Below are 16,705 nucleotides of genomic sequence, written 5' to 3'. Positions count from 1 at the left end.
TGAGCCAGGTATCAAGAAGCTAGAAGGAGAGATATATTGCTATGTTTTCCGTAGGGTTTACAGACGTGTATGTGAAATGTGGCCGGAATTGGATGATGATAATTTGTCATAAAAATAGCAAAAAAAAAATTTTTTGGAGGGAGGTGATACCCTGCAACCTATTCCCCGGACAAGCCCCCATGCACCCCCGGAATTCTGGAAATTTGGCGAGGCGCGAGCCTAAGTTTTTCAGGTAGTGGATCGTTACCTCACTTACACCTCTGGGTCTAGAAGCTAGAAAAAGCTATATATTGCTACTGCAGAGAGACATAGAGTCCTAGGCTTTGCACTCAATTTGTAGCTACGTAGGAAAGGAAACCTTATATTGCATAATTTGAATTTGTAAAGCTTGGTATTAGGGGAAATGTAATGGGACACCATTTAATACCAGTCTAACTAATTTCTTGAATTTTGTAAGGATTGGTAAAATGGAAACCTTGGAATAGATATGCTGCAATGGGCTATTCTAATTGAAATCCACCCCCCCCCCCCATGGAAGTTGTGACCTTAATCTCCCACACAGGGAGTGTACATTTCAAATGGAGGCATCCATTTAGGTTACGCTATTTGAATTTCACACTCCCTGTGTTGAAGATTAAGGTCATGTCTTCCATAGGGGGTGTATGGATTTCAACTGCAATAGCCCAATATCTCATTTGAAGTTTCTTAGGTATGGGAGAAGAAGTAAGGGAGAAGAAAACCTTACATCCTCATTTTGTATTGTTTTGAAAAGGAAGCCTAATATATATTTTCTTGACCTTTGTAATTTTTGGTAAGGAGAACGAAATGGGAAGCCTAAAATAGATCTCTGTTCTTGACATTTGTAAGGCTTTGTAAGGTTTGTAGGTTGGATCTTATGTTTAGAAATCACAACAACAGAACCAGGTATATCAAAATGATTGCAACCCATCATTGTTAATGTTCTTTGAAAAGGCCTGTTTCTTCTGAATGCAATATTTTATCCTGTTGAAATTAACACAATTTATAGTTATATAACCTGTCAACATGTGTTGTCTATAAGTTGGATATTGTTTTGTATTTTACTGTGGCAGTCTCATTAATAACCCGCGTAAAAGAGATGAATCATTTTGATACACCCTGTAGTTTTTTACCCTAACCATACCAAATTCAATTCACAAAGCATCTGCAAGCATGGGTATCCCACATGATGCGATTGTGTCATCATGCAAACAGTCATATGGGCACTGAAAGCTTGGCCAGGAAAGGTAGACCATTATAGCAAGGTATGGTTGTGCCTGGGTCTGGCACCCAAGGGATCCATGGTTCAAAACCGTATCCGAGAAAAAAAGGGTTTTTTGTTTCTTCTTCTTTCTTTCTTCTTTCCTTCCTTCCTTCTTACCTTCCCCCTCGCCAAAATAGGCATGGGGCATTAGGGTTAATTAAACATCATAACTGCCCATGAAATCACAATTGGATGGTATTTTGTCTTATGAAGTGGACCATTCTAACTATGCTTATTGGCATTCAATCACAGATTTTGCATGGAATATGACCCAGACCATAGATTTTTTCCTGTATTTCTTGAATAATCACAGGGGTAACTAAAAATCAGTCACAAATGTGGTTTTCCAGACAAGTGGAGTGGTTTGATGCTTGTTCTATAAATCAACCAAAAAACCCAAAAAACCCAATAAGGATAAGGATAATGGAAAAACGAGGGTGTGCATTTTTGTTCTTTTCTTGCATTTTGGCACACTTTTCTCCATTTCCGTTCTGTGACATTGGAGGAAAAAAAGTAATTTGCAAACAATATTAATATTTTTCAAACCTATTTGCATAATATTCTTTTTAACTTTAAAGTAGTGTGGTTACATTCAACACTGTACTGTACACTTTTATTTTGTAGAAAAAACCCAGATCTGTTACAGATAAACATGTATGGATACTTTGAAATAACAACACACATATAGTAAAAGAACAAATCTATAGGAGAATCTAGTTCCATCTACGGCAAGTAGTTATAGCAAATTGTGTGAAAGATGATACAAAATTATCCATGTGTCTGCATTGATTGACCCAAATAGTTTGAATAGAATGCAATATTAAAACACAGTGTGGATATAAGACATGTGAACCATATGATCTAAATCATTGCAATCTCAAAGTACACAGTTCTTTAACCCCCAATAGACTTGTACACTCAGAATGACCTTTGAATACGCTGGGTACAAAAACTCATACTCCACAACTTGAGGTCAAATTATAAGCTATGTAGGTTATTGGACTATGCCATTAGCAATGAGAGTATTTTAGCTGACAGTGATATAGGAAATCCACTTTGCACACCACCTTGAATGTTGTAAGTGCATAACATATAGTAAAGCCAATTTTCACAGAACATTATTAGTTACAGTTTTCACGCTCTATGCAGCTACCACAAGATAATATAACTGAGTGCGTTCTTAAAAATCTACTGCTGGGGAATGGGCAAAACATGCTTGGATCTTACTGATATTTCAGCACAATTATAAATAGTAAAATTCCCCGACACTGTATAAGGAATTCTCTCGTTTTTCTTCTCAAGCGGTGTGACAGCTCTTTAGAACTAGAAGCAACTTGCCCTTAGGTGTTGGCATATAATGCCCTAAAAATGTCTGTGTTTTCAAATCACTTTAAGCATACTTCCATGCTTTAAAGGGAGTGCTATGTTGTAAGTCAGTTAATGACTTTTTTGGACATTTCTGCAAAATTAATCATGATACCTGTGAAAAGTAAAGCTGCATGGAATTTTGGTAAAGAGAGGGGCATGCTGCACCCTGGCTCAAAATAGCGGGACAAAATTTATCAAAAAGTTTGGTTTGCACACCACTGAGCGCAGCCTTAAAGGGGTTACTACACCCCTGCCCAATTTTGTGCGTATTTTTGCATTTTTCTCAAAAATTATAGCGCATTGGGGACAAGTAAGATATGTATATTATAGGGGCAAGGACTACAACTACTGCACTGGAAATTTTATTTCAGCACAGACAACAGTTGGGGAGTTACAGTCAAAAATGAGGAAAAACCAATATTTCATTAATAAATCAATAACTACTTGCTTTGGGTTGCTGAAATTTCAGTACAGTAGTTGTAGTCCTTGCCCCTATAATATACATATCTTACTTGTCACCAATGTGCTATAATTTTGAGAAAATTGCAAAAATAGGCACAAAATTGGCCAGGGGTGTAGTACCCCCTTAAAGAGTTGTTGAGTGCATGATTATGGGTATCTGCTTACTGAGCAAGGAATCCTTTAACCACTATCAAACATAATACTCTATAGAGATAAAGTATCATAATACAAGTATCATGATACATGTATAGTTTACTCCTTTAATACAAAGTGTTACAACCTAGGGTTTGATGGTGCAATCTACCTTACACTTTACCTTAAAGACAACAGTTTATGGATACATAAATGTGTAGCAAAGGTGCAGGCTGTTACTGGTATCATCAGGTTTCATCAATCGTAGTGTTGTTTTAGGAGAATTGAGCCCAAACTTTGTGGACATAAATGTGCTATTCCATTTGAAATCCCCCAAATCTTCTACACATTTATATTTAAGTATCGATAAAAATAGTTGGAACTTGGAATTATATTTCAATTGGTTGGAATTCCAAAATCTAGATTCCCTGGTTGCTGTATCAAATCGTGCATGGAACTCTACTAAATCCCACAGAGTGTATATACACACGCATACAAAAGTGGTTTCAAATCACATGACGTCACAACCAAACAAGGTGAAACAAAGTATATAGCAGGGATGGATGAAATTTGAGGATCCTAGTAAAAAGCCTCCATGCCTGATTCAAAGTATGTTTTTAAAGGCTGCTATGCACACAGAATACAGATTATATATAAGCGGGAATGGATAAATTTACATCCGTTTTTGTGTTAAAATGTCAATACATTAGCTTTAATACTATATAGAGTAATATTTCAATTTTGATGTTTTCGTCAAAGTGCTTTAATTACTTGTGCCAGAGGGAACAAAATTAGTGCACCTACAAATCTAGTAAGCTATCGTAATCAATTGAAGCACATTAATTTGTTGCAATGGTTTGTTTGTTTGTTTGTTTGATAACTTGTCATTGACTAACATTTATTAGTAGCAGTTCAGATAGGACTTTAAAGCATTTATTTTCTGACAGTAAAATTATTCACTTGATTGTTGGGAGTGATCTTCTTTTTCTTGTCTGTCTTGTCCTCTCATCTGTCAAACCTCTATTTCCATGTAGCCCATGCTTTATAGCTTTTAAGCCTGCCTTGAGCATTTCATTTGAGCATGGTCCCATCAGGACTCAATGTGTCTCCACATGGTGCAACTGTTTAAACAAACATATGAACATAATGCATAGTTTAGTGGTTTAAACCTTTGATCACATCACAAAAATCTATGTACCTGGAATTTTCAGTTGACACTTCAACTTTCATCAGCAGACTGGCAACCCAAATTAGGGGTCAGCTATCTTTCAGAGACTTGACCCCAAAATAGGGTCGTAGACTCTAGGTTGCTTGTATCAGTCCCCATCTCTGTTCAGCAATGGCTGGTTCAATAGCTCTTAAGTGGCCTCAAAATATCTAATGTATGTTTTCCTTTTCTCTATTTCTCATCATCACAGGACATCCAGACTTATTTGATGAACTTTTAGATGACTACAACTACGGCGAGATCTCCAGCGATGATGACCTCAATTATGGAGAGACCAACATGGACTACAGACATCGTGCCATTAACAAATTGGACTTGGATTACTGTGACAAAAGTAGCAGTGGCAGTGATCTAGATGAATATGCGTTTTAGGCAAAGGGTTAGACTATAGATGACGAGCTCCGTATAGTAACATGCGAACATGGAACCTGGTGTTTCTATAATTTAATCCATTGGTTTTATGGTAAACTTTTGTGACATGATCAAGAAGAATGAGTCTAATGTGGACAATATTACATTTTGAGTTTTTATAGCCCTTTAAAAATGCTACGTTTTGATGCAAAATGCAAACCACATGCAAATTTAAGTTATAGTTATTAGTTGCTGAAAACAGTAAGAAATAAAGAATGGTAGCATTTTTTTTGGCAATACCTCAAAATCATTATAGCATCATTTGACTCATTTTCTTGCGCTTGTTTCACATTAAGTGTTCTTAGGATTGGAAGTAGTTGCTTTTTCTGGCATCACCCTTCCCGCACAGCACTGAGTATTTCCATATTGTATCTGTGCTACTTCCAATGACTATGAGCATGTGTCTATATGGATTTTGACATTTTTGGAACATTCTTCAATTCTTCTAAAAGTCATTAGTATTTTATATAAACAGGGTACAATAATTGATAACAACGCCAATACAATATAAAGATATCCCTTTTCATCATTTTCCATTCTTATGTTTTCCATTTATATGATGAAAAGTAAAATTTCACCTTGAGTTGTTAATTCCTTATATAAATTAGATGTGAAGTAGAGTAAAAGTTGAAACCATACTCCCCCTCTAGCAGATGTTAGACAATATCTTCCACAGGGGGAGTATGGATTTCAATTGGAATGAACACACTAGTCAGCTCCATTTGAATTTCATACACCCTCTGAGAACGATTCAACCTGAATATTTCACAGAGGGAGGATGATCAAGTTTCAAATAGAGTTGGTTAATATGCTAATTCCATTTGAAATTCATACTGCCCCTTTGGAAGATATTTCCAAAGTGTTCCACAGGGGGAGTGTGGATTTTAAATGGATTAATGTGTTGTATATTTTGCAAGTTTCTGGTTTAGTTTTTGGTCAACACAATATGGAATAAACTAACTACAGTAAATACAAACCAGTAGCCTCAAATTGAGCATGTTATGTGTGAAAGTGGGGTGATAAGACATGTGCCCTGTCCAATTCTTGGCAAAGTGTTGCTGTATCAATTGTAGACTTAGTTGCTCCAATGTGCTTGTACTGGGAATGGTATTTTGTATTGATCTTCCATGTAACACAAAACAGCATTTCTTATAATACATTTATTTTAGCATTTACGTATGAAGTGTTTTGAAAGAATTGGCATATTGGCATATAACCAAATGGAGACATAGCCATTGTGATTGTGTTCAAACTTGTGTAGATCAGTTAACTTAAAAAGTGAATCCATGATATGAAGGTGACTCACATAGGGACAAAATTTGACAAAAATGGTCAAAAAATGCTTTATATATGTAACAGCCACTACTTGTATCAAACTGATGGGAATCTATTTGCAGCGACGGTGGACAAGCCTGTTTCATCATAAAAAAGTAGTAGATACCCTTTATAGTCGGTCTTGTGGCAAATTGTGAGTATAACGCCATGTTGGAGTTCTCAGTGGCAGAAACCTATAACTGTGGTGTGTACATGTATACACAAAATTACACATGCAACCACATAATGTACTGAATCTGTCACTGCGAAATCCAACATAGTGTTACTCCCAACTTGAGATGAGACATAGTATAAATGTGACCCGGCAGCACGAATGAGCCGTAAATTCCCTAAATTGTATTCTGAGTTACGGTGTAAAATGTGTACGAAGGTCATATTCATCGGTAAATTAAGCTGGCCTGACATCCGTCTCATTTCGATAGTCAAAAACTAATCAATAATCCTATTGTTGAAGTGGATAATAAGCTTCTACCTTAGATGGCTATAGAACTTTTAATAGCTCTGGTCTTTGTTTGCTTATATTGCTAAATCCTGTTCAATTGGTGGGTTACCAGGCATTGTATTTTGTATAGGTATGCATAACCAACAATTAACAATGAGAGAACTTTCTTAAACCTCGTTGACTTGGGGATGATTTGAAATGACCACCAATTATAACTGTTTGATATTTATTGCCAACAATGTGGAAAAAGAGACACATGTAAAAACGTAAAAAGCTATAATTTTGTTGAAGGAACAAAGTTTAACAAACCATAACCCCGCTTCTGGATATCGTTTGAAGTCAAATGATATACCATTTTTAAGTTTATAATGTTTATTTTTTAAACACAAAATAAAACAAAATTGACCGGGGGAGGAATTTACGGCTCATTCGCCGTGGACGGTCACAAATGACCGTAATGGATACTCTTAAGTCTATATTTAAATATTTGAGTCATTTTTTTGAAAGGAATCCAATGTTGGATTTGGAAGAGGCAGCTGCTTCTTCAATACATCAAAGACTAACCCATGTAAGCAGTTTGATATACATGTAGTGTGTATTCGAAACATAGAATCCAATCTAAGGCTCAACTCAACCTATAATCGGATCGGATATCGGATCGGCATGATATATGGATCAATGGTAAAATATCGGATTTGCAAAAATTAGTTAAAATCTTACCAATATCATAGTGAACTAAGTAACAACAACAGTGAGGTTTTTAATACTGAAGCTGCATCTTTTTACAGTAAGAGTGATAGACATTCATCATTAGCTGAAGGAAAACCACATTGTAAACAACAATTTTTACCACAATTAAGATGCAATAAAATATCGGATCGGATATCAACCTTATAAAATCAATATCGGATATCAGATCGGTTGAGCCTTTTTTAACTAGATAAGTAAAGTTAATGACAAAATAATCTGTAATACCTAAATAAAGTGTACTTTTAATTAATATTGTATTCAAATGTGCTATATAGTATTCATTCCATGCATACAACTTCAGGTACTCTTCAGGTGAAGATATGCTGAAATGTGCTGAACTAAACTGCATTACCATTTTTTATTAAAAACAGACTGTAAAAAGAATTTTGTATGTTGTAAATGTTTCTAGGTTTAAAATAACTTTCTTAATAGTTTTAAGGAGCATATACATTAACATTCACACCTTAGTTACATTAGTTAATTACTTGCTGTAGTAGAAGAGGGCAGTGTGAGGGTTAACATAGAGAAGACAATGATTAGAGCATGTCTCATCTCAAATTGAGTGTAACATCACATTAGATTTTGCAGTGGCAGATTCGAATCAGTTTGTTAAAAGTGGTTGTGTCCATAGACATATAGCCTTATGAGTGCCCATCCTTATAGGAGGTGGAGCCACATATCCATGGTGATATTGACCGAGTTACTAGGGGTGGAGAAAAATCATGTACATATCTGGAAAAAAGGCATGCTCGTTTGCGTGATTGCTGCGCCTTTATCATGGGGAAATCAGGGTAGACGTGAACATGTCTGCTTGTTTGCATCTTTGCCAAACTTGTTGCTATGCAGTGTTGGCTTAACTATGCGCACCTAAGTCATTTGTCTAGGTGCTTGTTTGTCTGGGATTGTGTTGACAGCCCTGCTCTGCGTGTGCATATGCCCTGCAAGATTAGGTTAGCACATATGATCTGAATCTACCACTGTAAAATCCAATATGGTGTTACTCTCAACCTTGGCACAGATCCACCATGCATATTACAACCAAAAGGGCTATTTCAGTGGAAATCCATGCACCCCTATGGAAGTCATGACCTTAATATCCAACACAGGGGGGGTGGAGATTTAATGGAGTGACCCATTCACGTAATTCCATTTCAAACTCAAACTCCCTATGGGGAAGATTAAGGTCATGTCGACTATAGGGGGTGTATATGGTTTTCAACTGGAATATCACAGTGAGGTTTTTGCATATCTCCAATATCTCCATGCAAACACATGACTGCACAAATGTTTTAAAAAAATGGAAGTTGAACATCATATAGTATTTACATTGTAAGTACTGTGGAATTGGTCATTTTGTTTCAATTTTTGTACTACAAAAATATCAAAAAATGTCCCTATTATTATTAGTTGTCTATGCTGTGGATAAGGTAAGACATATGGATAAGACAGTTTGACAGTTTGTATTATGTTTTTAACTTTAAAAATCTATAGATGAAAAATGCAAAAATTAATATAACACAAAAATTGCTCTAAATATACAATGTGTTACTCAGCTTCCCGAGGACTTGGAAGTGTTAGCCACAGATGGGATTTTTTTGCCAAGCACAGAAGGTGCCAACTGAGCGATGGGCTGCGAAGTGTTTGGCTATTGAATGATTTTACTGTATTCAACCCTGGATACTTCAGTAGGTCATTTGAAGGGGTATCATTAATATCATTCACTGTATTCTTGAAGAGGTTCACCAGGTTTGTAGAAACTCATAGTATCAATTTCATCTTGTCAAAGCTGTATCAGAGAAGCAATCTGGATAAGATGAGGGTACCCATTATCTTTGTCACGGTTTGAAAAACATCTGCTCTGAAGATGGCTATCACCTAAGATGGTCGATACTGTCAGATCAGTAAATAATATTTGGTTTTGACAAAGATAGAATTGATATTATATATTATTCACTGTGAGTCTGTGTTAAATAAGTACACCCATAGACTCTGGTCCAAGGTCAGTGGTCAAACCAGATAACTCCCATGTGTGGATGTTAAATGGAATGGCAGGCTTTGATACTGGATGCCAAGGTGGTTCTTCTCTGATATACGTCTGACTAAGTTTTGACCAATGATGTAAATTAAGGAGTACAGATTCTGCTATGTTTGTGTCCCACTCATGGAGGCAACTTAATGTATGCTGGAGATACATGTTTGCTCTCCATGTGCAACAAATCAAAATGACATTTTAAAAAGCATTTAGTTTGATGCATTTTTAAGTTGGTAGTCTTGGGTGCTAAAACACAAAATGTGAGTTATCAGGGATACTATAAATAGGGAAGGTACACCAGGTCAAATGCATTGTTTTTAATCCCACCACTTCACTGTCAGCATTATATTCAAATAGTTTGAGTTGTCTATAGTTTTAGTTTCATAATAGGAAGTTTCTGGTAGCTCTCACAACATGATATTTAGGTGAAAGGGGTGTAAAGCTACATCTTGAAAAATAAAACAGGGCCTGATGTATATACATTGTTGACGTTGATGATTTATGTAAAAGATTAAGGAAATAATTCATTTCCAGTATGTCAGTTGAGAGACATGAAAAAGAATAACATTTTTGTAAGTTAGGGAAGGTTGAAGAAGGGAAGAAGGAAAAAAGAATAATTTTACACCAAGAAGTACTATATCATATATCATAGTAAATTAAATTCCATTTTGTATCCCACTCATGTATACCACCAATGTATTTATTGTAAATAATGCATTTATGTACTGTTTTTAGAAGTAGCTAAATCTTCCAAAGAAATGCCTTATAGGTAAAAAATTAATTTATATTAAAAGTTTTCTTGATGAAAACTATACAGAAAACCCCATGCCACAAAATTTGGGCTATTTTAGTTGAAATTCATGTGCCCCCTATGGAAGAGAGTGAACTTAATCTTACACATAGGGAGTGTGAATTTCTAATTGGGTTACCTGAATAGCTAACTCCATTTGAAATCACCCCCTGTGTGGGAGATTAAGGCCCTGTCTTCCAAAGGGGGTGTGTGGGTTTCAACTGGAATAGCCTAACGGTATCATTAACAGCCATTATTCCGTTAACTATATGATGAATGGAAATTTTCAATTAACTATTAGAACATGGACTTTAACTTAGTACTGTATCCACAGTATATCACAATGTTTATCTAAATTTATTTGTGTCTTTCACATTTTCTATAATTTAGTTGTCACAGCATATAGTATAATTTTTGAAAGGAAAGAATTTCAACATTATTTATTTATTACAATAGCTCTCAGAAAATCTTGGGAGATACAAGTTTAAGGTATGCTGTAGTAAAATTCTTTGCATTTGCATATAGTCCAATGTTTTTGTATGCATTTTTCTATTCTGACAAAGGCTGTTGTCAGATATGTTAGTTACTCAGCAGACTTGGCACTTTATAATGTTGGGAGCAGATACAACATAAAACCTGCCATCCAGGTGAAAGGCAGTATACCGTATAATTCTGTCTACAAGCATATGTGCTTTTTGACGAAAGGCAAATACCCTCCACAAACACATTACAATAAATGGTCTTACAATAATACGTATTTGTACAGCCGCCTATATCAGAAATATAGTTGTTCAAATCCAAATAATGTTTTTGTGCAGAGTGTCTGCCTCTCAAAAAACCCTCGTTTAGAGGCATATATATGCTTGTAGACAAGGTTTTACGGTATGCTACATTATACAGATATTACAGATACAGCAGTTTCTCTTAATAGGGCAAATATGTATAGATTTTGTTTTTTGTTTGTTTTTACAAGAAACCTTGTACATTACTATTTGTGTCGATGGAACATGCTATATTTTTACAATATAATTGTTTGTGCACATCAACATATATGAATTTCGATGCTGATCTTAAAAGATGTGAAATATTACAGCTGCAAAAATAATTTAAAAAAGAAGGTGCATGTAACTCTGTCAGCATTTGCTTTAAGCTTGTTATATGGCTACCTGTAAAAGCTTATTGAATCATTTTATTAATTGGGCTTATATATGCTTATGTTATTGTATCTTGGTGCTTTTGTTTTATTGTGCAAAAAATGATTATCAGTGGTGACTTTAGCTATGTATATGAAAATTATTATTATTTTGGGATTATATTTAGTGGTGTATAGATAAAATCATGTTGGAATGTTAAGAGAATGAAATGTTATATTTTACATGTTAAATAATTATGTTAGGCAAAATGAAGGAATAAATGTGCTTTATCCTATCAACCTCTTAGAACCATCAAATAAAAAGATTTTACAAGAGCCCCTAAGTTACACCACTGATAAAGGATATAATGGGCAATTTTGCATAAATTATAAAATAAAGAAAGCCTGGGAGATAATCATGGTGATTTTTTTTATTTGGCAGTAATTATGTGCCAAGGGCACTTATTGGCAGCACTTTGTTCCCTTTAAATGAGTTGTAGCCATCATGGAAACCTCAGTACACATGATGCTCCACAACAACAATACCATACATGACCATACAATGTATATAAAATGGTGTACCTTTAGTACGTTAAAAGTACGTTCCAGGATGGCATCTTTTTATTTGAAGTGGTAGGTCAGAGGATGATGCAAGTACTTCCCAACAACCACTGGGGAAATCGTCCAATGTTGTGAGCAACAGGCCGTTGTACACTGCATATATGTTTGTGTAGTTACATATTGAGTTTTCAGTTATCTGAGATCAGGGTCTTAGCTAGAAATTGAGGGTTGCCCGTCATTTGAATAAAATTGCCTGTCCTAATTTGACCTTTAAAACATTTACCAGACATCTATAGCCCATTGGGGTTCAAAGAGTTCAAATATGTGCTGATATGGCCTTGTTCTACATATTGGGTCTACTAAAAGGGCAATTAGCTTTTCAAAACATACAATTTATAATATAGCATCTGTCAAAGGCGTTAATTTTGCCCGTCCCAGGAGCAAACTGGCCGTCTAAAATGACGCCAGACGGGTGGCTATAGCTAAGACCCTGTCTGAGATGCAGTTCACTGTGTAAACATCAGTCAATAAGAAAATGAACTTGATTCATAAATGGTGTAAAGTATCTTTATCTGTGGAAGTTCATTAATTGATTGACTATATCTCTTGGTTGCAAAGTAACAACTTTTCAGTAAAATTCAGTGAAATTTCAGTGGCAATTGAAACCCTGTTGATTATGGGAAGTACTTATATCATCTTCCAAGTTGGCCAGTCCACTAGTATCATCTCAATTGGTTGATTTACTGAGTCAGCAGTTGATGACTTGGGGTCCAATTGTGGATTACCAGTGGTAACTCAGTCAGTGTACCGGTTTATACACTTGTGCCAGGTGTGCTACATTGTAATACTATCCATAATCAAATAAAAATGAAGTTTATGTGACAATGAGATGACAGTCAGTATTCCAGTTGAAATCCATACACCCGTTAAGGATGACATGACTTTAATCTCCCACACATGCAGTGTGAATTTCAAAAAAGGTCATGTCTTCCGTAGGATTGTATGAATTTGAACTGTAATAGCTTAATGATATAATTCGCTGGCGTAGTACATGTTTGAATATGACCGTTGCTAGGTCAACTAGCTCACACTTTCTTTATTACGAACCACTGATCGAAATGATCACAACACAAAGCCTATTGCACATCACAGGTGTATGAGCCCAGGCTTGAACCAGTTACCAATGGTTACTAACATGCACTACGATACAGCAGCGAATATGTTGACTAGGCTGGACCTAGTGACCAGACTTTTCAATCCTGGCAGCTATGCATTCAAATTATGAAATGAGTTTTCCATGTATGTAAGACTTATATAGTCACCCATAACATTTATTTCTGATCCTCGTATATATTAGTTGTTTTCACAGATATTGTGTTTATACTTGGAAGGCAAAATAATGCTTTATTTGTTTCTTAACACAAATATCATTTATTATACACTTAAGTGCCATGTTATCATTTCATATATGCCATGTGATTTATTTTCAAAAAATAGTGTAGTTTATTTTTATGTTGAAACAGGTATTCCTCTCTTGACAAAAAAAGGAACATGTTTTTGTATTTATGTTATGTTAATAATTGTCTAATTTGTGAACCATGCTATGTTATTGTCTTTGTTTTATATAAAAATATCAAAATAATGAGGAAACAAATGTCATGTAAATGATAGAAAAGTACCTTAATTCTTGGTATAAACTGAAACCTTTATTCCTACTCTAGTTTTAAAAGCAAGAAGTTGACAATATATAAAATTGACTGCTTGGGAACACAAAAACACTAACTGCATGGGCTGCCTTGAGGGATTAACCATTGGTTTGTTTAACCCATGCACGAAAAAGATAACAGACTACGTACAAGCAGTCAAAGTCTCAGTATCACCTGATAATGAGGACCGATTGTTCAATGAAATGCGACAGGCAAAACTGCTACGCACTTACTGCATATTTTTACGGTCTATCATGTAAGAGATCGAGATCTATCGAGAAGGCATGCAAAGCTCTACTGTGTATACCCAGAGGCACGTATCACTGGCATGATTGTTAGATACGGCACAATCGAATAATCTGCCCTCATGAATATGCGAGAATTCACAGCATACAATGCACAGGGACTTTGACTGTTGATACATGGTCTATATTAGTCTGTTGTTTTTACCTTAGCAGTCAACCCTTTAGTGCACCAGTCAGCCCACACAGTTAACAATTTTGTGCTCCAAGTAAGTAATATATGTAACCGGCATCGGAATCGTTGGTCTTATAATAATAAGGGTGTAGGGTGTGAAATGTTAGGAAGATTAAGGTAATATCATTATTTACCATGTTTATTATTTTGTTTATTTTGATTGTGTCATTGTTAATTAATGTAGGTTTTTGGTTTCATATCAAATTATATTTCTATCTGTTGTGTAATTAATCGATCGTAATCATCATTGTCTTTGAAATATTATTTTTAATAGATCATGGTTTATCTTTAATTTGAAAAGGTCATTCACCTCATTGATGTAGGCATCCTTTGATTCTCAAGTTTATGAGTACCTCAAATATTTATGTCTTCATTGTTTATTGTCTTCCATTCATAGAAGTTTTAAGAGCACTTTAGCAATTGATTCCTTTTATATGAGTGTGTATTGTTATCCTAAAAACTTAAGTGTGGTGTAAATTATTGCCACTTATGTTTTAGCTTGAGATTGAGTGTAGGTGATATACTTATAATTATTCATGAGAAAGTTTTATCTCTTTAACATGTTATGTATTGTTAAGATTGGTCATAAGGTAATTGCTTAGTTAAGGTTATTATTTATGCTGTGGCAGAGATGGTACTTAAGTTGGGTTTCAAGTGTTTTCCCATATGAACTTGTTTCTTAGTTAATTTATTTTTCACTTCCATCCGAGCATTCAACTGATTAACATCAAATATTCCATCTTAGCTGCCAACTTGTCTACATCAATTCAATCGTCATCATATTCATTAAATATATAATAATTGCATCCATCTTCATTGTTTCTACGAATCATCAGATATTATTATATTAAAGCCGGAGCATAACAGCGTATATATCTTCAAGTTTCCATCTGTGTCTATTTATTTTGTGTAACGGGATTCTCCATTTGATATCGCCCGAGTAAGTCCCTGGATCCAAAGTTGAACAAAAAAGAAAAACTACCCTAAAAATTAAACCGTTACATTGGCGCCCAACGTGGGGCTAAGCTTGGCGATAACTATCTTCAACAAATTGGATCAGGGCACCCACGACCCTTGGACTACATCATGATAACTGATATTATCTCCCGGCTGGAAGCCCTGGAAGCTGAAGTGAATCATCTTCGTCATCTCCATCACATTAGACAGCATTCATCTCCATCATATCTTGCACATCAAATATTCGGACATGTTAAGTGGTTCAACGTTAAGAACGGATATGGCTTCATCACCCGCGATGACACCAGAGAAGATGTGTTTGTGCATTGGCGAGGTATCACCATGAACAATCCAGCAAAAGTTCAAGCGAGTGTAGGCGACGGTGAAGCGGTTGTATTTGACATTGTGCTTATTCCCGGACGCACTCCTGAAGCCATTCATGTCACCGGCCCTGGAGGCGCCTGTGTTCTTGGAAGTAGCTTTGCAATGGACAGACCCTGCTTCATCCATAATGTACAGTATCAACCTGCATATGTTGCTTCTCATACTCAAACTGATCCAACTGATGAAAGTCATGCAATTGAGCCTGAATGTGAACATAGTGAATATGACTCTGAACCCGATCATGCTGATATTCATGATGATATGTTTGAGTATAACTCAGACGACTTTCCGTGTGATACTAGTGATGTTATGTCTGAAAACTCTGTACCTGATAACTTGCCGCCAGCTGATGATATTGTTCCCTTAGTTGACATTCCTGCTGAAGATCCATCACCTGTTCATGATGACTTGCCACCATCTGATGATAGTGCTTCCATACATGAAGTTGATACTATTTCTGAAGAATTACCTCATGAAGATCCATCATCTGAACCATCTAAATCTGATTCATGTAGTGACTCTGAACTAAATGTTGCTAAAATCCACATCAAACAATATTTTCATCATATTTTAAAGTGTCATAATTATACACGTACATAAATGTCGAGGACGCCATTTCCTCGCAGCAGAGTTGAAAGTAGCTGTCACCTCTGAGTAACTTTATATTATGTTTCTTAATAGTTCTAAATGCTTCATTTTATGATCATGATTAAGTTTGTTGTCTTCTTTGTGTACAACTTAAATTCTTAAATCATTATTTTATAGGTGTTAATCATGTTTATAATATAGTTTTGCAAAGAGTAGGTTTGAAGACGTGCACTTATTCAAACTTAGTTCCTCTTTCAAATTAAGAGTTGCGTTCCTCTTTTGCGATCCTGTTGTTTTGCTCATAAAAATCTGAGTATATCATGGCATTTTATTAATCATGTTATTGCTTTGAGTTTCAAGCCATTGCTTGCGTCATTATTTTATTTCACTCCATGTTTTATGTAGGCTAAAGGAGTTAAGTTGAGCATCATAATTGCTCACATCCAAATTTCTCTTAAAAACAGAGTTTTTGATATTCTCCTGTTGTTTTACATGTTTATGGATTTTCATTATGAACTGGTGTTTTATTAATTGATTTGAACAGGTTTTCAAACTAAACCTATTTGTTGTGGTATTTTGTGTTTTGGCATATTTTAGATCATTACCAAAAGTGATCCAATTTGCATGCAATTGTCAATCCAAAATTATCATCAAATCATCTAAATATT

At 35.4% G+C, this 16,705-nt stretch overlaps 1 protein-coding gene across 1 annotated transcript in view; it reads left to right on the top strand.

Moving 5' to 3' along the window:
- Positions 1–16,705, top strand: part of LOC140146576 (probable RNA polymerase II nuclear localization protein SLC7A6OS) — an 85,045-nt gene that overhangs the window by 64,761 nt on the left and 3,579 nt on the right. Inside the window, exon 4 of the mRNA XM_072168447.1 lies at positions 4,663–14,155. Coding sequence (XP_072024548.1) covers positions 4,663–4,844 — 182 coding nt within the window. The 3' untranslated portion in view covers positions 4,845–14,155. The remainder of the gene's footprint in view (positions 1–4,662; positions 14,156–16,705) is intronic.

Source organism: Amphiura filiformis, chromosome 2 (assembly GCF_039555335.1).
Source record: "Amphiura filiformis chromosome 2, Afil_fr2py, whole genome shotgun sequence".
Lineage (NCBI taxonomy): Eukaryota > Metazoa > Echinodermata > Ophiuroidea > Amphilepidida > Amphiuridae > Amphiura > Amphiura filiformis.
The sequence above is the reverse complement of the archived record's forward strand: the minus strand, read 5'-3'. Positions and strand labels throughout refer to the sequence as shown.